This window comes from Camelus ferus, chromosome 26 (genome assembly GCF_009834535.1).
Source record: "Camelus ferus isolate YT-003-E chromosome 26, BCGSAC_Cfer_1.0, whole genome shotgun sequence".
NCBI lineage: Eukaryota > Metazoa > Chordata > Mammalia > Artiodactyla > Camelidae > Camelus > Camelus ferus.
The window spans coordinates 11,967,421-11,991,141 of record NC_045721.1 but is presented as its reverse complement, the minus strand read 5'-3'; the positions used below and the strand labels follow the sequence as shown (position 1 = coordinate 11,991,141).

The window sequence follows — 23,721 nt, the reverse complement described above, 5'->3', positions numbered from 1 at the left end:
GGTACCAAAGTATGGATCTTACTTAGTTTTGGCAGATTTCTGGTACTTTTAGAGTGATCAAAACCAGGTAAGAGCACTTCTTGTGGACTGTCACCTTTGATTACTATGTACAGGCACCTCCAACTCAATGTATCCATATGTATTGGAACCATTCTGTATCTCAGCTGTGTCTGTGCCAACACCCTGTTGTGATATTGTACTAGAGATTTGCAAGATGTTACCATAGAGAGAAACTGGTAAATTGTACATGGGTTCTCTTTGTATTATCTCTTTGAACTGCATGTCCATCTACAGTGATCTCAAAATAACACGTTCAACTGTGAAAAACTCAATTAATTCAATTATTGTGCTTTACTCCAAGAGAACAAACCTCTTTTGTCTTTAATATCTGCTGACAACACCAGCATGTACCTGATGGGAATTTAAGTGTCACCTTTGGCTCCTCCCTACCAATCCACCCTCACCCCAACATTCAGTCAGTCATCAAGTCCTGCTGATTCACTTCCTGTTTCTAGAAAACATCTCTCTCTCCCTCTCTTCCTCTTTTCCACTGCCAATGCCATGTTTCAGAGCCTTATTATCTCTCTCCTTGATTAACGAAACAGCCTCCAAATTGGTCTTCCTGCCTCAGGCCTTATCATCCCAAAACAGTAGTCCCCTAGACAGCTTTTTGAAAATACTGCCACATCCCACAACAATTATATCAGAATATATAGAAGGAGGGCCTGGGCATTGATACATTTTGAAAGCCTCTCAGATAATTCTAAGGTGCAGCCATGGTTGAAAATTATTACCTTGAGCATCTTTCTTTAATAAAAATTCTAGAAATTTAACTAAGATGAAATTTTGGGCATTTCATTCTCCTGCTTTACTGCCCTCTCTATTACAGTTTGAGTTGTGTCCCTCCCAAAATTCGTATGTTGAAGTCCTAAATCATAGTACCTGAGAAAGTGACTTTATTTGGAGATAGAGTCTTTAAAGAGGTGATCAGGTTAAAATGAGGTCATTGGGGTAGGCCCTAATTAAAGGACTGGTGTCCTTATAAAAAGGGGATTTTGAACACAGACGTGCACACAGGGAGAAAGAATGCAGTGTGAGCATGAAGGCAAAAATTGAAGTGATGTTTCTATAAGCCAAGGAACACCAAAACTTGTCAACAAACCACCAGAAACTAGGCAAGAGGCAGAGAACAGATTCTCCCTCACAGCCTTACTTCCTTTTTTCCCTAAAGAATCAATATGTTGCTAAATAATTAATAACTTTATCTATGTAGTCAATACTGTGAAATGAAAATATTAAATATCCTAATTATGGTGTTGTCTTGAAGACAGTGGTTGCAGAAATGTTTTATTTTTTTTTTCTCGGCACCACTGCATTGTAGGAGAAAAATCTCTTCCCAGGGTGTGCACTGCCCTATCCTGCCTTTTGGAAAGCTGGTGGCCTAGAGCTCTGTGTGATTGTTTCCACAGGCTATAGGAATAGTCTCTCATATGAGAGATGAAGTTATTCTCCAGGGAGAGTGGGTGGGCTGATTTTTCCAAAACTTTATCTCTCAGGGACCCCATGAGAGTAGAACTTTGTCCATCTGTCCCACGTCCTTCACACACACACACACACACAAACACACACACACGCGCACACACAAAGGGGTTTTATTTTTTTAATGCATTAAAATGTCTTCTAGGTGACTTTGATGTGTTTACTTTAAATTGCATGAAATACAGTAGCTGATTAAAAAAAAAAAGAAGGTGAGGAAGAGGAGGGGAGTTCACAAGGTATGGGGGGCAGGAAGGTACATTTCCCTATACTTAGAACAAGGCCCTGCAACCCTGAGTAAATTCCTGAAAATTATTTGGTAATCTGAGGGTCCCTGTATCTCTAACACTATCAAAAAGAAGCAGTTGACCCCTCACAAAACCTAAGCATGTAGGAAAATGTTTATTACTCACTTAATGAGTGCTTCTCCCAAGCAGATCTAAAAATGGCTTGAGAGAGAGGAAAGGGGACTGGCTTGGCTTTTATTGTGATTGGGGGTTGGGAATGAGGTGAGGGTTCCCAATGGGCTCAAGTGGTTTGAACTTTCTGCTAGTACCAAAGTGGAAGGCACCTGGGCTTTCCTGTCAGCTAGTCCAAAGGTGGAGCAGGAGGATGGCGCTTGTGGGGTCATCAGTCTTGACATCCGAAGCAAATTTGGGGCAGAATGACCACAACACACTTTCTCCTAAACCTAAATTAATACCACAACAGTGGGCTCATCAAAACTAGACTCCAGGCTTATTTGAGCCACCCTGATAGAATTTTGCAATTTTCACTCTAATTTGAATCTATTGAAAATAGGCAAATTTCTGAATTCTCTATTGCAAAGGGTATTATCGACTAAAAATTCAACTATCTTTTCCTGTTCTGTTTCTCAGATTAACTGATTGTGTAAGTACTTTTCATCTGTCAATATGGGAAAAGAGTAGGGGCAAGCTCACACCCATGTAGAGCCACAGTTCCTATTTCTTTGCAGCCTGTTTAGCTATGTTGCTGCAGAAACAACCGAGTTACTATATTAGGCTTCATCATGAAATAATAAACTAACATGTTTAAAATTGGAGGTAGTCTGAGCTGGGTGTCCCAAACATTCCTAAACAGTTCTGAGATTGGAATTTGAATGAGTCAAATGTTCAGGACTGAGCTTTCTTTTCTCTCAATCTGTCGCATCGCTTACTTCTGTTCCAAGGATTTCATTTTTCTATTGCTCTTTAAATGCATATAGATTTGTTTCTGGGAGCAGAAGTATTTTTTATAAAAAATCTAGATGACAAAAAATACACTAAATAGATGCATGTTTATGTAATTTATATTTTACTATAGTTATAAATTACGTATCTGTATAATCCTGTACCAAGTTGCCAGATACATTTTTAGTGCATTGGGGAAATATGTGGTTTCTTAGCATCTGATCTGATGGACTTTTCTTTCCAGCTGTACTGGAATCTCTTGGGTACAGCTATAAAGAGTTTGGAGAAAGAATATTCATTCCTTTTGAATTTGTTCAGAGGCAATAAAAACTATTTTCAAGTTTGAGCATCAAGAATTTTTATCTCATTTCAAAATCGCAAAAAGTCATGAATTACCTTTAAAATTCACATGATTTTTTTCTATCTGAAAATATGAATTCTGGAGGGATATTTTTATATTAATTCTTTCAAATGAATACTGTATTAATTGGCTGCATACCTCCTAGAAAGATATCTTATCAAAAAGCTTTCCACTAATTTGCTGCTGAGAAAAAGTATGTATATACGTGGGGGAAAAAGGGAGGATTCCAACTCATGGAGAGAGGAAGAGAGAAAAATGACAGAAAGCAGCTACACAAAGGCAAAACTTTGACAGAAAAGAGTATACTAGCAGGTTATTTTCTCCTTTTGGTGCAAAAGACATATTAAATCTCACTTATATGGATGCACTGATTTTTTTCATCCATGAAACTTTTGTTGAGTACCATCCTATGCCAGGCGTTGTGGTAAGCACCATGGATATCATGTAAGATAGAGCCTCTAGCCTTCAGTTGCTCACAATCAAGTAGGAAAGGAAAGTTAATTAAGACACAAGTGTTATAATATGAATTTTTATTAGTGCCTGCCTTAGCATACAGACTACAGCCTTTAATTCTTTAATCAGTGTTTCAGGGTTATGGGCTGAGTGCAAAGAAGATGAGGCTTTAAATTTTAAAGAGTACATCAAACCACATGATCATATCAACTGATGAAAAAAACAAACAAAAAACACCATTGACAAAATCCAACACCCTTTTATGATATAAAAACATTCAATGAACTAAGAATAGAAGGGCTCTTTCTCAAAATGAAGAAGGCCATTTATGAAAAACCCACCACTGACATACTTAATGGTGAAAGACTGAAAGCTCTTCCCTAAGATCGGGAGCAAGACAAGAATGTCCACTTTCAAGGATGCCTTCTATTCATTATAGTACTAGACGTTAGAGCCAGAGCAATTAGGCAAGAAAAAAAAAGGTATCCAAATCAAAAGCAAGAAGTAAAATTTTCTCTGTTTACAAATAGCATAATGTTACAGCTAGAAAATCCTAAAGAATCCATTTTTTAAAACTGTTAGTGCAAATTATTACTTCAGCAAAGTATCAGGATACAAAATCAACAGGCGAAAATCATTTGTATTTCTATGCACTAGCAATAAACGTCTGAAAAGAATTTGGATTGGAAAAAGTCAGTTAACAGCAAAGGAGTGAAATAGAAATATATTTAATAAAGGAGACACACAACCTGTACTCTGAAAACTATAAAACATTGCTGAAAGAAATTAAAGAAGACCTAAACAAATTTTAAAATATCTCTTATGCATGGATTGGAAGACTTAGTATTATTAAGATGACAGTAGTACCCAAAACAATATGCAGATTTAATGCAATCACCATCAAAGTTTCAATGACTTTTTTTGCAGAAATGAAAAAACCTATCCTAAAATTCATATGGAATCCCAAGGGCTCCTGAATAGCCAAAACAATCTTGAAAAAGAAGAACAGAGATGGATATTTCACACTTAACTAATTTCAAAACTAACTACAAAGCACAGTAATTAAAACAGTGTGCTACTGGCATTAAGATAGACACATAGATCAATGGAACAGAATTTAGAGATTAGCAAATAAACACTCACATTTATGGTGAACTGATTTTTGACAATTGTGCCAAGATCACTCATTGAAGAAAGTAGTCTCTTCAACAGTCGTGCTAGGGAAATTAAATATCCACATGCAGAATAATAAAACCTTATCTCACACAATAAACAAAAAATTAACCTAAAATGGATTTAAGATCTAAGATTATAGAAAACATAAGGATAAATTTATATGACCTTAGGTTTGGCAATGGTTTCTTAAATATGACACCAAAAGTATAGACAATAAAAAAATAGACAAATTTGACTTCATTAAAATTAAAATATTTTGTGCTCCAAAGGATACTATCAGGAAACTTAAAAGACAACCCACACAATGGGAGAAAATATTTGCAACTCATTTATCTAATAAGGGTTTCATATCCAGAATATGTAGATAATTCCTACAAGTCAACAAAATAGATAACCCATTTTTTTAATGGGCACAGAACTTGAATGGACATTTCTCTAAGGAAGATACACAAGTGGCTAATACACACATAAAAAGATGCTCAACATCATTAGTTATTAGATGCTTCTATATCAATGTTCATAGCAGCATTATTCAAAATAACCAAAAAGTGGAAACAACCCAAGTGTCCATCACAGATGAATGAGTGAACTTACATATAATGTTTATACATACAATGGACTATCATTCAGTCATAAAAAGGAAGGAAGTTCTGAAACATTCTACAACCAAAATGAATCTTGAAAACAGTATACAGTAAAATAAGTCAGACACAAAAGAATAAATATTATGATTCCACTTATATAAAATATCTAGAATAAGCAAATACATAGAGAAGGAAGGTACATAGAGGCTGCTGGGGACTGGTAAGGAGAGATTAGGGAGTCATTGCTTAATGGGTCAAGAGTTTCTGTTTGGGGTGATGAAAAATTTTGGAAATGGTGGTAACAATTACACAACTTTGTAATTAATGCCACTGAATAGTTCAATTAGCAGTGGTTAACATGGCAAATTTTACTTTGTATATATTTTATCACAAGAAAAATAGAGCAAAGAAAAAGTGTAGAAGAGGGTATCTAGTTAATTATCTTTTCTCTTTGTATTTGCATTAAGAAGCCCAGGGAGAATATATATGACACTAAAATAAGTGGCTACTTAGGTAACATGAACATTCAGCTCATGTACACTAATCAAATTGTACCTGTTAAAATATAGAAATATTCTGTCCTGGTTGATATGTGCTCACTCCCCAATGCTCTGAATTCTCTCTAACTGCTTTCATCCCTGGATACGTGACTGCCCCATGATCCAGCAAGTTAAGAGTTAAGCATGTCAGGGGAGGGGTCTGGCAGGGGAGGGAGGAATGACTGACTGGAAAGACTACTTTGCATACTAAACCTTTTAATATTCTTTTGATTTGTGAGCCATGTGAATATATACATTACCTATTTTATAACAAAAGTTTAAAACTAAAGGAGGAGAAGGAGGGAAACAAAACAAATGCTCAGAGAATTGAAATTCTTGTTAAGAGGCTTAAATATAAAGAGGTGAGAAAGAAGATGAGATTAGATACACAAATTTGGGCCAGATACTAAGGGACCTCTATTTGGCATTCATTAATTTGACTATTTCTATGGCTCTGATAAACCTTTTAGGTATTTTTTGTTTGTTTAATAAAGGGAGTCACTTGAACAGATTTTTGTGTTAGAAAAATAATTCTGAAAACTGTGTAAAGAATGTACTGAAGAGAGAAACTAAGAGTGGGGAGGGCAGAGATGATGAGGAAAGAGGTAATGAGATGGAAATAAGTTATGGTCAGAAGATACTGAAGAACCATCTAAGGGTCGTACTGAAAAAATAGTTAGCTTGGGGGTTGAATTTTATTTTATTTTTTTTTTAAAGGAAGAACAAAAGATGACTAAGATCTCTAGCTTAGTTGACTAAAGGGGTGAATTATGACCTTTAATGGGGAAATTCTAAATGGGAAATTACTCAGAATTTTGATTGTGAGATGTGAATATATTAACATGGCAAAGATAAAGCATGACATAATGTGGATTTCAAACAAAAAGTTACTATGAAAATGGTAATGCTTTGTTTTCCACTTTATTTAGCAATGACTAAGAGAAAATATACTAAATTTTACAAGGAAAAAGTATCTTTATACATAAATGAAGGTCTAAAATCAAAGAGTAATACTGGAATATGATACAAAGGGTATTTTGTGCTGATTTTTACAATTTTTTTTACTGTGATAGGTGTTAGACATATAGAATTACTTCCCCTCTCTCCCTCCACAGTTAAACTTCAAGAAGTAGTCTATACCCATATTCATCATGCCCTTAGCTTACATTTATTCCTCAATCTACTTTGCCAGTCTGCCCAATTTCTATGAGTGAAGTGGCTGTTGTTAAGGGCAGCAGAGGCCAACACATGACTAAATCATCCCATGTAAACTCTCTGTTGCATTGGCATAGACAGCCCATCCTTCTTAAAATGTTTTCTTTCTTTGGTCTCTAATGCTACACTTTTCTGATATCCTTTAATCTTCTAAGATAACTTCTCCTCAACTTCCTTTGATGGCTTATTCTCCTCTACCCAGCCATTACTTGGTGAATTTCTCAGGAGTTGGTCATAGCGTTTCTTCTCTTCCACATTCTCCTTTCTTCCAAGAGAGTTCACCACATCTGTGACTTCAGTTTCCAACTACAGTATAATGTCAGTGATCCCCGGTCCCCACCCAGCCCTTTACTTCAAATCTCTGGGATGGACATTTTCTTCAGACTATAAGCACAAATAACCCAATGTTTCTCAACCTCTCAATGTGAAATATACCTCAAACTAACCATGTCCAAATAATCACCCTCTTAATCAAATATGATCGATCCTCTTCCAATGTTCTTATCTTAATGAAATTATCATTCAGCATTCAATGCACAAGTCAGAAACTTAGTAACATTCTTAACATTTACCGTTTATTAAATCCTCATATCTGTTTCTTCCAAAGAAGACCAAAGCATGTCAATTATTACCTCCTAAGTATTTCTTACATCTCTGTATTTCTTTCCATTTGTACTGTCAAAACCCTAGTCCAAATTGCCAGCATTCCTCTCCTGGATTGTTGTAAAAACTTTGTAAATATTCCAACTAAAATGTTACCATCTATAATCTGAAAAAAATACTGGATGGAAATTATTTAGTCCTCACATCTGTGAAGGAAGCATAGTAAACTCTGAAATTTTCAAATTGCCAATAGAAATGATGATAATTATTCAAATACACAACAGAAACATCTATCCACATTACACATTATCATTAATAAATACCATCCTGTTTAGTTAGAGTAAGTGGTTTGAGAATTGGTAGAGAAAAAAGATGAATGATGAGCACTATTTCCATTTTGCTACATCTTCTCCTCTGTATCTGACCTTTCAAAACCAGAGTATCCGACGTGACATTTCTCACTCAGTCTTTTCCAGATTGTTTTGGGGTCATCTGAAAGCCTGGGAAAGCTCTGATGTGCTTCTCCAATACGGGTAAGAAAGTCTTTCGTATGAAGATATTCATCTATTTTCTCTTGGAGTAGAAGTGACTCCAGTAAAGTCTTTTTCTGTTTCAGGAAGGCAGATAGGGCCAGTTCTTCTCTTTTCTTGTTACAGTTGGGACAATGAGAAGAAATGTGTTGCTTATCTGTTGCCACCTGTTCGGATGTTGTCCTCATGTTTTTAAAATAGGTTCTGTTCAAAAGCTCATCAGGGACAGTACAGTTTAAGGCATCTATCTCTGGGGCCTCTGCATCTGATCTAAGCTGCAGCTTTTTATGTCGGTTGCTCTTTTTCCCCTTAGAGTTCACTCTGTGATGGATCAGGTTTATCTTAACGGCACAGAAAGACTGAAGAGCATTCAGTTCTTCAAGAGATGCCTGAGTGATTTCTGTTTGGTACTGTCCAGAGTTCGTTTCCTTGCCCTTGAGGTTATTGATCCATTTTCTGCTCAACTTCTTTTCACTATTTTTGAAGTCTGAAAGCTCAGATTGCTTGTCTCCATATTCCAAGCATGTAGCCGGTGTTCCACTCCCAGGTTTGCTCCCAGGGGCACAGGACGAGGGCTGCAGTCCTTCAGAGGTGCTGAATGAACAGGAACTCTGTACCTCATCAGTTAAAGGACTCGAAGGACTCCTGCGAAAGGTCCGCCATAGTCTTGATGCCCGTGTGGGCCAGTTCCCCTTGCTGCTCTGAATCCTCGGACTTCTAGGCAGAAGGCCATCGCATTGCATCAGGCTCTGCGCCTCATCTTCTTTGCCATGGTCAACACTGCCCCAGGTCTGACCTGAATCCACAGGGGATGGGTTTTGGAGCCGGCAGTTCATCGGGGCTCCTCTTCCGGGCGACGCCTTTCCGCTGCCTAGGCAACCGGGGACGGTCATGCGCAGTGGGTCGCTGCGGCGAAGCGCTCCTCCCCTTCCGCCGCCTTTCCCAGAGCCGGCTCCGCCTGCGTAGTTCCTGCCGGGTTTTCCGGGCCGCTCTCTCCGTTCGCTCTCCGGAGGCTCCTCCTCAATGCTATTTTAAGTACAAAATCTAATAATCCTTGAGAAAAGGTTGCAAACTCCCCTTCCCCAGGGGCCAAAAAAGTGTACACGTGTATGAGGCCAAAGGGAAAGGCGGCATCTGACTAATCCTAGAATGCATGCCCCTCCTAAATGCATTAAAAAGCAAAACAAACAAACAAACAAACAACTCCTGCTGCCCAAAAAAGCACAAGCAAAAGCATATCTGCCAATCATACAGCCGGATCATCTAATCATAGGTCGCCTGTTAGGTTAAAACTCAAATTCTGAAACCATCCTGCAGGACTCCTGCATGACACGGCTCCTACCTGTTTCTCCAGCGTCATCTTGCACAGCCTTCTGTGCTTTAGCGTTTTGGACGATCTTGCAGTTTTCCCAAATCACGGCTTCTCAGGTCCTCGTCCTCCTCCCACTCCGAATGGCACAGCAACACCTCTCTTCTCTATTTATAGGATTAATTACTAATCCTCCTTCAAGTCCCATTTTATCAGGAAGAGCATCATACCCACCCTGTTTCCAAACACTTCACAGCCTTCCTTTCACGGTTTGCAACTGTCTGTCTGTGTGCATATTTGATAATTGCCTCCGCATCGCCTCCCCCCTGGATAAAAACTCCATGAAGGCAGAAATCATGTCATTGTTGCCCAGCGGTCAGCAGGTACCTGATACATAGTGTGTTCAATAAAATCTTTGTTGAATAAATGTATTGAATAGCTGTGGAAACAAATAAGTATTACCTCACACAGGTCCACTCCTGGATCTTGTGGAATAAGTACTCCAAGCTCAAGGAACTCCAGTCTTTTCTACTTACTGAGCCCCCCAAATTAGGCTGCTACTCATGATATATTCTTTTGCAACAGACTTTTTAAAAAATTGCAGTTTTATTAACAACTATCCTCAGAAATTTTGAAATGTTAACTCCAAAGATTGACTTTTTCTAGATCTTAATAAATATCTGAGTCTAGGTCTTAGTAAATACTTGAGATATTTCAAGAGAATGGGTTCCCTTGCTCAGTTCCCTGTGTGTGTGTGTGTGCGTGTGTGTGTGTGTGTGTGTGTGGCAGGGAAGGGTGTTATTCAAGTCTAGCCAGATATATTTAGTATTATTCAAAAAATGTTCACTTCATGGCAAAAAGTCTGAAATGTTCAAAAAGCATCTCTCAGATATGAGCAGCTTCATATAGAAGATAGAGCAAACCCAACTTCTTTTATTCAACTCAAATCATATTTTATCACATAATGTTAGTGTTTAAGAAGAGGTAATAGATAATTTGTGGTTAATTCCAGGTAATTTCCAACATCTCAAGGGCTCAAGATTTTCATTTTTCATTTTTGTTTCGAAAATCTCTCTCATTCCCTGAAATATTTACACATTCATATTTACCCACAACTCATTATAATACACATTTTTCCTCAAAACACTGAGCAAAGAAGCTATACTTTAAAGTATATTCATATCTTTTGATATGCTAACTATCTGGAATAATCTGTCTCAAAAATTTTTTAAAATACTGTTGTAAATAGCTCAATTTTATAAAAATAACTTTATCCTAGAAGCAAGTAAATTTGCTAAATTAACCAATTTCCTTGTAATAACCATCAGGACTCAGTAAATTGTTTAACATTCTAATATGTGTATTATCTACAGAAGTAAAATAGCTCAACAGCACTATCATTATCAACTAAGATTCATGAAGACAGAGGGCAAAGTTTGTTTTTAAGTATAGAAGCTACTACTCTTGTATAAACCTTATAATTTTACCTTTCAAATCTAAATCTATCACAGAGTAAAATTTAAAGGTGACACTACTTAAAATGTTCACTCTTGTTATCAGTTTTCTCTATATGAAATAAAAATAATATTTGCCTTCTGTCTTCTGAGAATTGTCAGTGATGTACGTGTGAAAAGAAAATCTCAACATTCCATAAGCAGTACTGGTAAAAATATATATTCCTTATTGTTTAGAGATTCTGAAGAGAATTGTGAACAAGTGTGATGTCTTAAACTAATTTTTTTTTTATTTAGATGTTTCAAGTGAGAGAAAAAGAAATACAAAAACCAGGAATGCGTAAAGGGGAAAAGGGAGTAGGGAGTTGCAACTTTCTATCTTATCTAAAATCTTTTTTACTATCCCAGCGGATACAAGTCACTATACTTAAAGATTTTATCAAGATTTTTCAGGGGGGAAAAAATGTAGTGTGTCATTTTAAACTTTTTTTGTTGTTGTTTTTATCAGGAAGAGAAAGATCAAAAAAATTGACAGGAAATATTTATAGCCTGCCCAGAAAATTCCTAGAAACATTTCAGTATCTCAATAACTTAGTTACATAATTGCTTCTTTAATTAGCAAATATCTGTGAACTTTTTTTTTGCAAAACTGAAATTAATTACTTAAAACTAAAATTAACTAAAGCTAAAAAAAAATTTACCTAATCAACATTCAAGTGTGCCAAGAAAATACTGCATTTTTATTTTCCATTATTAATGTAATCTTCTTTACAAGTTCTCACTCATTTTTGTAGCTATGGAAAACATTAACCTTGATAGTCAATGATATCCTAGGTATTTCTATGTCCATCAGTCTCATTCAATGTTAATATGATTTCCTAACAGAACTATTCCTTCCTTCCATATTCTTTTTCCCAAGATGGCGCTTTGTGGAGGAGAAAACTTGATTATCTTTGGGGCATTTGGTGTAGGGGCCCTAACTTTGTGCAGATCTTTTTGCTATTCTCCACTACAGAGTGCAAGTGGTCCCTGGTCATATGCTGTTTTCCACCAACGCACAGATAGTCTGGTTCTTTCTAGGATCCTGACAAAAATCCAAAGCTACTAGAACTTGTCAGAACCTCTCCTGGCTATCTTGTCTATATCTTGACATCCACAGGTACTTCGGTTCTTTGAACAGCCTGCTGAGAAGCAGTAGAGATAAAGAGGAATGTGGTCTGGCACACATAGCATAGCCTAGAACCCTTGTCTCCTTGCCATCACGCAGGCGACTTCCTCTGACAAGCTCTTCCTCCAGAAATCTCAAGCGTCTTGACATCTCTTAGGGGCTGATTGGAATGTTGGGGTCCTTTAGAGACCATATTGTGGCTGAAAGTTGCCTGGGGTCATGGTGGGAGGTGATAAGAAGGAAAGAGATAAATCAAGTGCTTCCAGCCTAACCATGCTGTGGCTCTACTTGTACCGTCCTGCCGTCACTGTCTCTTCTCTCATAGTTCTTAATGCGGAGCAGGGCAAAAGCTCTTCCAGCCTTCCCTCAACAATCAGATATGGTTTGTAGCTATGGGGCTCAACCCCAGAGACAGGTGGTCAATACAAATCAGGCTTCCTCTCTGATTCCATCTCTCTCTCATTTCTCTTTCCTTGGAGGGAGAAGGGCAAGCTTTTCTTCCTGTCTGGCAAGCACTCCTCCTCCAAGGGATCATAGTGGCCTCCTTGCCAAGGTAACATTTGGCCTGTACCCTTTCCTGGATCCGTTGTGGTAGACGGTACCAAGAGGGAATCTAGTTTATGAATAAGGGAAATTAAGTTGACAGATCCTTCGAAACCTACCCTTTACGTAAACTCTGCAACACTGTGCTTGGTTCTGTGAGCAAACGAAATATTATTTCCTCTCCCATGGGGCTAAGTTGAATGTATCAGAAATCTCACTGTGAGAAACCATTTTTGTGGAGTAAGGAATTTTACATCACTCATGATAAAAAATGATTTCAATTTACAGTGCACTGGTTGTTCTTCATATTTAAAAAATGTTTTACCAGACAAATATCTCAGTCTTTTCATTCTTTTTTTTTTTTGTATGTCTTCAGTTTTATTACTTTTCTGAAATTGATTAATTGCCTTATGAAGAATTGCCTCTTACGTTAATAGCTATTGTTTTGCAAAGATGACATGTGTTTATTGTAGTTACTTTAAAAGATAAAGACAAGCCACAAATATTGATTTTAAGTAAAAGTTACCTGAATTCTGACCTTCCAAAGATAATCACTATAAATACTTATAAAACATTTTAATACTTTTCCTTGAATAATTTTTTAATAAAACCTAGATTATATTGGACTGTGGTTTTATGAACTCTATTCTTCATTACCAGTAACATGAACACTTTTCCATTCAATTTATAAACATTGTTTTTCAACATAATTTTAAAGGTAGTATTGCATTATTTGATTTATTTAACTAATAAAACTATTTAAACATAAGGCATTTCCAGTTTTTTGCACCTAAAAACTATTGGAATAAATATATTTCTAGCTAAATCTTTATATACATTCATAGCTATATATTGAGGATAAATTCTAAAAATTGTATTTGGTAGGTCAAAATGTGTGTGTAATTTTAAGACTTCTGAGATAGCTATCCTCTCTCTTCTCTTTTTTATCCTTCCCTCCTGCAGTATTAAAAATTCCAAGATATAATATTATTTTGTCCATGATAATACAGTTTATATTGCTAGTAGGCCTTTTTAATAACATAGCCACATTATTGTGACTGTCACATCTAAAACATAATAATTCCTTAATATCATTTAATAATTATTTTATATTCAAATTTTTCTCATTGTCTCAAAAATCCTTTTTGCGAGTTGAGTTCCCATAATCAGGGCCTAAACAAAGGCTATTCGCTGCATTTGGCTGACATGGTTCTCCTGTCTTGTACTCAACAACACTTAAAAGGTAAAACAATTTTAAAAACGAAAAAGAAAAGAAGGAGCAGGCAGAGAAGTTTAACTTTTTTCTCTGCATTTGTCATGTTCCCTACTTTAATAATTCAGCATACTCTACACATTGCTTTACACCTGTTGTTTGTTTGTTTTGTTCTCCTAAAAATATATCCTGAATATCACTGCACATCAGCTTAGAGACGTCTTCTGCATTTCTCTCTATGACTGCATGGTTTTCCATTATGGGAATGTTATTCCCACATTTTGATGGGCATTTTGTGATTATAAAAAAAAAAATTTTTTTTTTGTATTTTTGGAGGTGTATCTCAAACAAGACTCCTAAGAGCGGGATTACTGAATCAAAGAATAAAGGTATATGTAGTTTTTCCAAATATTTCCAAATTCCCCCCATAAGGGTATACATTCTGCAGTCCTCCAGCAAATGTTTGTGAGTGCCTGTTCCCAAGAGCATGGCTAACAGGAGATGTGCTTAAATTTAAAATTTTTTGTAAATCTAATAGAGCAAATTTATCAATCATTTTCCTTTATTACTCTTGGATTCTTAGTCAGATTTAGAAATTTTTTTTCTACTCTTATGTTATAAAGAAAGTCACTCATGTTTTCTTACAGTAATTGTGATTCTTTTAATTCCCTTGCTTTAAAACTGATTCTTTTATGTTTTCTTCTCTAATACAGTATAAAGAATGAATTTAATTTTATATTTTTCTAAATGGCTGTCCAGTAATCCCAACGATACAAAATGTTCTTTATTACCTCACTGTCTTTAGATGCTGCCTTTTTCATAAATTCCCATATGCACGTAGGTTCCCCCCAACCCTGGAATTTCAACTCTAATACATTGGTCTGTTTTTCTATTCACATACCAATACCATACTGTTTTAATAGGCTCTATAACATGTTTTAACATCTGATGGTGCCAGAATCCTCTCCTCCATTTTCAGGAATTTCTTGGATGTTCTTATTTGTTTGTTTTTCCAAATGACTCTTATAACCAGCTGCTCTTGCTCTGGGATTGAAGTAAAGAACATATGGTATTTTTTTGAAATGTGCTAAATTTATAAACATTTAGGATTTTTTTAAATTGGGTTTTCCTATCCAGAAATATAGTATATCTTTCCAGTACTCAAGGGTACTTTGGCATCTTTTAAGTATTTTTCTTCATTTAATGGTTCTGTCCATTTCTTTTTAAATTTATGTATTTTGTTTTATTTTGTATACTTTTATTTTGGTGATTGTAAAGTATGTTGTTTCTTCTGCTGTATTTTCTAACTGCTTATTATTTGTGTATTAGAATGCTACAGATTTCAATATTTTTATAGCCTGCTACTTGAATAAATTTGTGTTGCTTTAGAGTAGCTTTTTATTTTATAAAGGTTATTTATTTTATTTTTATATAGGCTTGTTTCATTCTTTTACTGTTCAGTTATATGAATTTTAACCATTTATGAATTCATGTAACCACCACCAAAATCAAGATACAGAATTTCCTTGTGCTATCTCACTGAAAGTCACCCCCTCAATCTACCCATGACACCTGTCTGTAAGAGTTTCTTCATTGATTTTTGTCTTGTGATTTTCCAAGGATATAGTATTATTTATAAGTTAAGGTAGCCTCTTCCTTTCTAATTCTTATTCCTATAATTACTTTATCTTGTTTAAGTTCTTTGGCTAATACCTCTAACACAACATGAAATAGTAGTGGAGTTAGTAACCTTATCCACTTAAAAAATTGGATATTTAGCTTTGTCTTTCATTTGTAAAACATATATAAAACTTCTAGTTTAGAAGTGTTTCTGAAGTTAGAAAAACAAAAAGTCAAAATGATCTGCATAATATAAAACTGTCCTATAAAATGCTATTACAGCAAAGCTCTGGTAGATAGATAGATAAAATGTTGAAGAAATTCATAAATTAATAGAGAACAAACTCTCCAATTAAATATTTTACAGAAATCTGCCATCTGTGTTCTTTCAATATTGCCAAAGCATTATTCACATCACCAAGATTTGTATTTTAAAAACTTAAGTTTAAATAAAATTCAATCCTGCAAATGTAGTGGGTTTTTCTTTTTAAATAATTTGTAAATAAGTGATATTTATCTAAATTTATTCTACATAGTTATAGACAAATTGATTAATACAAAACTTATAAAGTAGCAACACAGTTTGAACCTAGTTATTCTAAATGTCCCAGTTCTAACCAACATATTTTTTAGAATTAAGAAAAACAAGCATAATTTCAGTTATCTTTTTTTTTAAGAAAATTACCAGAGATGTGGAACATTCTTTTTTCTTTGTGTAGAGTATTAATTTTCTGGGGTTGCTGTGATAAAGTACTACAAACTAAGTGACCTGTGCAACAGAAATTGTCTCACAGTTTAGTAGAAGTCTGAACTCAAGGCATAGGTAGGGTTGGTTCCTTCTGAGGTCTGTGAAGGAAGAGTATGTTCCAGGCTTCTCCTCAACTTGTAGATGGCCATCTTCGTGTTCATACAGCATTCTCCCTGTCTGCCTGTCTCTTGGTCCAGATTTCACCTTTTCATAAAGACGCCAGTCATGTTGGTGTCCAGTATTGGTGTCCTGCCCTAATGACCTCATTTTAACTTGATTACCTCTGTAAAGACCCTATCTCCAAATAAAGTCACATTCTGAGGTACTAGGGGTTAGGACTTTAACACAGGAATTTAGGGGGTAGGGGAGACAATTCAACCTATAAGATAAGATTTATGTGAAAACCAAATTAAAAGGTAATTAGTCTGCTCCTCAGATAGGCTTTTAGTGTAAAACTGCTAGTGATTTTGCTAGGTGAGAAAAATAGAATTGTTAAGTACAGGGACTTGAGACCAACTGCCTTATAGGTGTACCTAGAACTACAGTATAGTAAGTATCACTTTATTTGTCTGTAACTTAAGAAGCATGTTTAGTTTAGATGATGGCCCCTGGGGGCCTTTGTGAGTACGAGTTGTATTCTCTGATATTATCACAAACTTGACTGGCAAGCTTGTAGACTGTTTACATCTAGTTTTTTAAGTAAAAAATTGTTGTTCTTATTGGAAAATAAGTAAAATTTAATTTTTTTAATTTTATGCAGTTTTTTATAAGATATTTTGATTGGTGCATTTCAGGATTTTTAATGTTTGCAGGCATTAAACAGTGACTTCCCACTGCTCCATCTGAGTATCTGGTAAAATTCCAAGAAGTATAGATCATAAGTTACTCAGTTATTTTAGAAATAAATATCTCCAATATATTTAAAGGCATCAGTGGTGATATTCTTCACAAAAAATAATGTGAAATGTGATTTTGAATTGTATGATCTCTTTTGCCATTTTGCTTGGAAAATTCTGTGGTAAGAGCATACTACAGAGGTTTTCTAGCCTTATTAATTTCCCTTTCATTGCTGTTTAAATGCAGAACTGTTCTCAGCATCTATATACAATTTTATGCAATAGGTCCCTGAGCCTTCCGGCCGTACTATTTAAGATTAACCTCCCTCAGCATCTAGCAAACTAATGTAAATTTGAACCTAAATATAATGTATTTCTCTTCAAAACACAGAGGATATATAAAATGAATTCAGAAATGTTGGCATTGATTTGAATTTGAGTTAAATAGTTTTGTGTTTTCCTTGAGGGTCAGAGGTCTGTGGCTCTGGATGACTGAGGGAAAAGATTAAAATTCACAGTGGTTTTCCTGAAAACTACTGCATAGAATTATTTTTCTTCTAGTCAGTATCTTTGCAAAGTATTTTACTGTAATTTTCCTACTTACAAAGTAAGCTTTCACTGTACAATGAATATTCATATGATTGCATAGGGTTGAATGACATAGAAATTGCAAATAATTTTGTTTGAGACCAGTCTTTCTGTACAAATATTATATTGAAGTGTTCAAAGTAATCATAAAAATATCACTGTGCTCTGGAAAGACATCTAATGTAATAAATTGAGCTCACATGCTCAACTTATTTTATCTCCTTATTTTAGATAGGCATTTTCCAAAAACAAACTCTATCACTGAAGAATGTAAGACTGTTTCTTTAGAGCCTTCCATGCTTAACTTGAAAGCTGTCAACCCGGGAGGCTGAAACAGAGCAAGATTATGAAACCTGAGTGAATAGCTCATTCTTTGCGCCCATGCCCTTGCTGCGCACTGCCCCCTGGTACTAGCCTGAGAGGTATGCACTATGATAGCTAATGAAGCACTTCCTTTATGTCCCACTGACCAGAACTCTTATTTGAAGCCCGAATATTATGCCACTGAAATCGCACAATGTCAGCCTTTGTTCTGGCTAGCAGAGGCTATTTCTTGTCTTTTCTGTGGCTAAATTTTTTGCATCAAACTTGTAAGACCCTTTACTAAGACATGTGGCTATATGTCATTAAACCACGTCACTGTTTGTGAAATTGGTTTTATTGTTTTGTTTTCCCCTTTTTCATTACAGCATCTCCCCAAAGCCAGAGATTTATCATTCTGTAACCCCTCGGAGATAAAGGCATAGAAGCAAGGCCATCCTTTATGTTAAATATAGTGATAACAGTTAACGTCATGAGACTGAGAACAAGAACAAAATTCATTCAAAATTAAGAGAAGGGCATCAAATGGATCAAAATTAGTTGGTCTGCCTAATCCTAAATGTAGCTAAGAAGCATTAAGAGTAGTCCACTTGCTGTATTTTAATGTGTCATTCTGTGTTATCTGATCTTCCTTCCCTCAACTATTAATATATAGATATGTCCCAACCCAAGCTTCAACAAAGTAAGCTAAAGAACAATTGTGATTCCCGTAGACTTCTATAAAATACAGGCTTCAGTTAACCTCAGAACACACAAGAGATGTTCAAAGGGTCTTCAGAGCATTAAAAAAACAAAAACAAAAAAAACTTACGAAGGAGTTGCACCAAGTTCTTCACATTTGTTTCTTGGAATGGGATAGGGATAGCAGCACCCATCTCTTACAGTGGTACTAAGTATTAAGTGAACTAATAGAGACAAGATCTTACCACCCAATACATGGAAGTTACAATCACCACCATCACTGCAGTTCTGGAGTGGATTTAATAGCAGAGCCTGAAGACTAAAATCCTTCTAGTACTGCCGCCTCCACTATGACTTGTTTAATTTTTCGTAAGTGTTTTACTTTTCTGATTCCTAATTTTCGCATTTGTAGCCTGTTTACCAAATAAAGACTGTCCAAAACACTAGTAAAAATACTTCGAACAGCAAATAACTACAAATTACTTCTTCAAATGAAAGCAAAAAAAAAAAAAAATCAAGTGATTAAAACACATGAACTCCTTGGGCCCTACTAGCTCAACATTTCTACCATCTTCATATTTTTTCTGAATTTCCTGATGTCCCAATTTTAGTGAGATTATCAGACTTTTCAGGTCAATAGAATATAAATGCCAGAAAAGTAAGTCTCACAATGCTAGCCTTTGTTCTAGCTAGCAGAGGTCAGGTTCTGTCCTATCCTTTGCTAAAATGCATTCACCAACTTTTTAAAACTCTTTAAATATAAAAGCATGTCTCTATATAAAGTTTATTTTGTTCTCCTCCCTTCTTGTCACATTTTTAGGTGAAAAAGTGTTTTTGAGCAAACTTTTTAACCTTTGATGAAGGAAAATTCTGTTAGTAAATAAAGCTATAATCTGAATTAGCTTCAGATTTTGATTTCATGTTAGAACATATGTCATATGTAATAGCATTATAATGTTAGTAATGGCATTAATGCATTTGTCAGATCTGTAGTATTTCTGATAATTGCTGAATCACTTCCCCACAGCACATATTAAAATATTTTAAAAGTATACCTAAAAAACTGTTGAATTCTCACAACATTTTCTGAAATATAATGATGTCCCTCCTCTCCACTCCTCACCTAATACTTGTATTGTTTAGAAGTAAGTTAAAGATCAAAACCAGTTCTGGAAATTGTTTGGAGTAGAAGTTGAAAACTACTAATGTGGTTTCTGCCAACCTTTTAAAGATGATCTGTAGGCTTTCTTTTCTAAGTGTTTCACTAGCTCACAAAAAAAAAGGTATCTAGGTTAAGTATCTGTACTTGACAAGTATATCTGAACAAAATGATTAGCCAAAATGAAGACAAATTCCATGTGAGATTATAATACTATTTTATCAATATTTTTAGCAATTTATGTTTGAGCTCCAAATTATCATCTTGATCAGATGCTTCTCAGGACAAGTGATACTTTTTCCATCTATTCGGCATCCACCCTCCACCCATCAGAATAAAACTATATCTCACAGACAGTTCTGCCCAGTGACTCACGAACATGGTGTTCTAAGACTCACAGAGCAAAAGGAATTCAAAAAGGATGCCCAGAAACCTATTTCCACTTATATAGTATTCCATTTCCTACAAAAAGGCAGCAAATATTAAAAACAATTTCTAAGTAGTTTGATTTCATACACTTTTTCATACTGCTACTATTTGAAGATATTTATGTTATTGAGAGTCTAGAATTATTAGCTATTAATAGTAATCAGACAATAGCAAAAATTGTTAATTGGAATTGGTCAAGAAACTGGTTATGAGGTTATAAACTCATGAATCATAGAGCAGAAACTCACAGATGAGCTAAGGAATCTGAACCCTGGGAATCATCCATGCGTCCTTTCTCTGCCCCATCACACAGCTCCAGTCACTCATAACCCCCTTCAAGACACCTCTGCAAGCTGTCTGCTTTTCTTTAGTGTCTTTTCAAATCCCCTAGTAAAGGACTTCATCATCTTTCACTGGCTGGAATGCACCTGTCTTCAGGATGCCCTCACAACCTCTAGACTCTCCCCCACATTCTTCACTTCCCTTCTTCTGTCCTTCTGCACCAACTCCTTTCTCAATAACTATCCATACTGCAACCACAGTGAGGCACAGCTCAGACTCCATCCGCCTCCTTCTTGTTTCTTATTACTTCTCATCATTTTGTCCTGTCTGAAATGATGAATTTCAAGTGACTTCCTGGAATATGGATTGGCTTTTACAGATTGCAAAAAATAAAAAATAAAAACAAAACAAAACAAGAAAACAGTGACACATTCAGGATAGTACAGTTACTAAAAGCTTTCTGTAAAAACACTTGAGGAAGGAAAAGAAAGGAAATTGTTTAAGCAGCTGAAAATTCTCCTGAGAACTATAATAACACATAGTATCCAGCAGCATTGCCCCCTGCCTCCTATCCAGTTCTCCTAACTGATGACCATTCACCCTTCAGGCCTCAGCTCATCTATCCCTTCTTCAGACAAGCCTTTCCCTCCACCCCCTCTACCCATGCTTTCAGTGCCCAGAATGTGCATAGAACAACCACCACATTGTCAATAAGCTCACAATTGGGTATTAAATTGTTTACTGTCGTTTATAACTAATAGACTGTAAGTCCCACCAGGCCTGGGAAAAATTTGTCTTCTCCACTGGTAAATTATGTGTCTCGCACCTATCCAATCATAGTACATTTGGAAAAGAATAAATGACTGAAATGGTTAAATAATTGATTTGATAGTCTGGCAACCATTCTGGCAAGTCAGCAGCATCTCTGATAGCTTTCTTGTCAGAAGTAGGCATATGTTTTCCCTATTGTTGCATTGCGTATAATGGTGATTCAGGGTCTTGAAATGATTGAACAGCCAGGCCTCATTCAGGAAAAAAGCACGCCTATCAGGTGTCCAGCCTAGGTCTGCATTTGGGTCATTTTGGGGATATTCTGAAGTTTGATTTAGAAGATTTCTGAATGGCATTGGGCATGAGTTGTAGTAAAGAGAAGAGTCATGGATGAGAAACTGCAAAGATTTGAGTTATCATTAATGGATACAGAAAAAAAATACAAGAAAAACAAGTGGAGGGGAAGAGTGAAATTGAGGTGTTGGAAATTCTAATTCTGAGATGTCTTTTAGACACATAAGTGGAAACATTAAATAGGTATCTGGATATATAAGTCTGGAGACCAAGGGAAGGAACATGGAAATGGCATTTTAGAAGGTTGAAGTCATGAACATGTAGGTAGTACTTAAAGCAGTGAGGCTGGAGGAGGTCACAAGAGAAATGTTTATATATATGAAGAGAAACAAGGAAGCCCTGTGTCCTCTAATATCAAAGATTGGGAACATCAAGGACCCAGCAAAGGACACTGAAGAGTAGCAAGGGAAACACACAAAAAAACAGGGGAATGTAGTGTTTTCGAAGCTCAGTGAAGAAAGCATTTTAAAGAGAAGGAAGTAATCAACCATATCAGACACCTCAAGTAAGACAAAGGCTGAGAATTAACCATTTGATTTATTAATGTGGAAGAATGTGGTGACCTTGACAAGAGTAGCTTTGAAGTGATAGGGATCAAAGACACATGGAAAGTCATTGTTTAGAGAGTTGGAAGAGAGAAAATAGAGACAATGAATTTAGATAACTCTTGAAATTCATTGCTATCAAGGGGAACAGAAAAAGGAGAAATAGCTAGAGGAGCAGGTGGAATCAAGAGATTATTTTTAATAGGAGAGAAAAATAGTACTTATGTATGCTGATGAGACATCCAGTCAAATGGGAAAATATACAGATGCAGGAGACAAGAAGAGAAAGGCTTCAGTGATACCTACAGCAGGTGAGAGATGAAGGGATTGAGTCCATGTATGGAAAGATTGACCACAGAGAGGCACACAGAAAGATGATCTAAAATAATAGGAAGAAAGGTGGTGTATATATACACAAAAGCTGATGGGCATTTACTTTGCAGTATAATGATTTATACAGGTTACTCTGTTGATTGTTGACAATTAACAATCCATGGCACATTAGTGGCTAATGCTATCAAAGTTTAAATATGTTAATGTTCTGTGGGTGTTGATAACTATTGCATTAATGAGACCAATATTGTATAAGCTGAAATAACAAGCTTTTAGTTTAATATTCCCATTCCAAATTCTGTGGTTAACCAATGACAGCCAACTAAATACCTTAAAAACATAATGCTTTTCCATAGAAGAAAATAATTTCCTCCAACTTATCAAATAAAAAGAAGAGTTATCATGGAAGAGGATGTCGGAAACATGAGAGCAACCTGCCCTCATGATCAACCCAGACTTGTGCTTAAGACAAATCCATTTTAAGAAACAGACATGATACTAGATTCCATTAAAACTATCTATGCCTACATATGTCTGAAAATCTCTATGTGCACCGAGAGATATGTTAATGCAAATTGCAGACCATGGTTTAAAAGAATGAGTGCTAATTGAAAGTCTAAGAGATAGATTCTTAGTCTTTGCTCACTATAACTGATTTTTGATTGTGTAAATCACTTCACCCAATGACTCTTAATTCTGTCTTTTTGCAAAGTAAGGGAGTTAGGCAAAGGCAATATTTCCCAGAGTTTTCAAATGAACATTCATCATGAATTGTTCTTTGATGTGTGTGCGTGTGTGGTCAAAGTAGCTTGGGAAATGCTATCAACTATGCTGTCTTTTTTGTGGAAAAAACAATATGCATTGGTAGAATACATTCACTGAAACTTCTTGCAGGAGAAAAGTCCATTTAACTTCAGTTAGCACATTGATTTCTAGACTACTTGACCGTAAAAAAAAAGTTTCATTTTGTACTTTGGAATGTACTTCAAGAATCTCTGAACTGGAGTAAACCATGATTCTTCCTAGTTTACGATTCTATGGTTTAACATAAGACATGTAGCCAGATTCAAGGCATAACTGCAGTCACCAATCTGATTAAATAGTTCATGTATTTGATAGGGTTTAAGCTTATTTTAAGATAGTTGAAACTGCTTTAGAAATAACAAAGAATGTGCATAAT

At 35.7% G+C, this 23,721-nt stretch overlaps 1 protein-coding gene and 1 pseudogene across 1 annotated transcript; both read right to left on the bottom strand.

Annotated features, from left to right (window-relative positions):
• The window catches only part of LOC102514144, a 302,117-nt pseudogene extending 292,304 nt beyond the window's left edge, over nucleotides 1–9,813 (bottom strand).
• Nucleotides 6,739–9,084, bottom strand: C26H8orf48 (chromosome 26 C8orf48 homolog). Its single transcript, XM_032468648.1, is given in 2 exon segments — nucleotides 6,739–8,816; nucleotides 8,818–9,084. Coding segments are annotated over 2 exon segments (792 nt in total). The 5' UTR covers nucleotides 8,851–9,084; the 3' UTR covers nucleotides 6,739–8,057.
• Nucleotides 9,814–23,721: the final 13,908 nt, after the last annotated feature.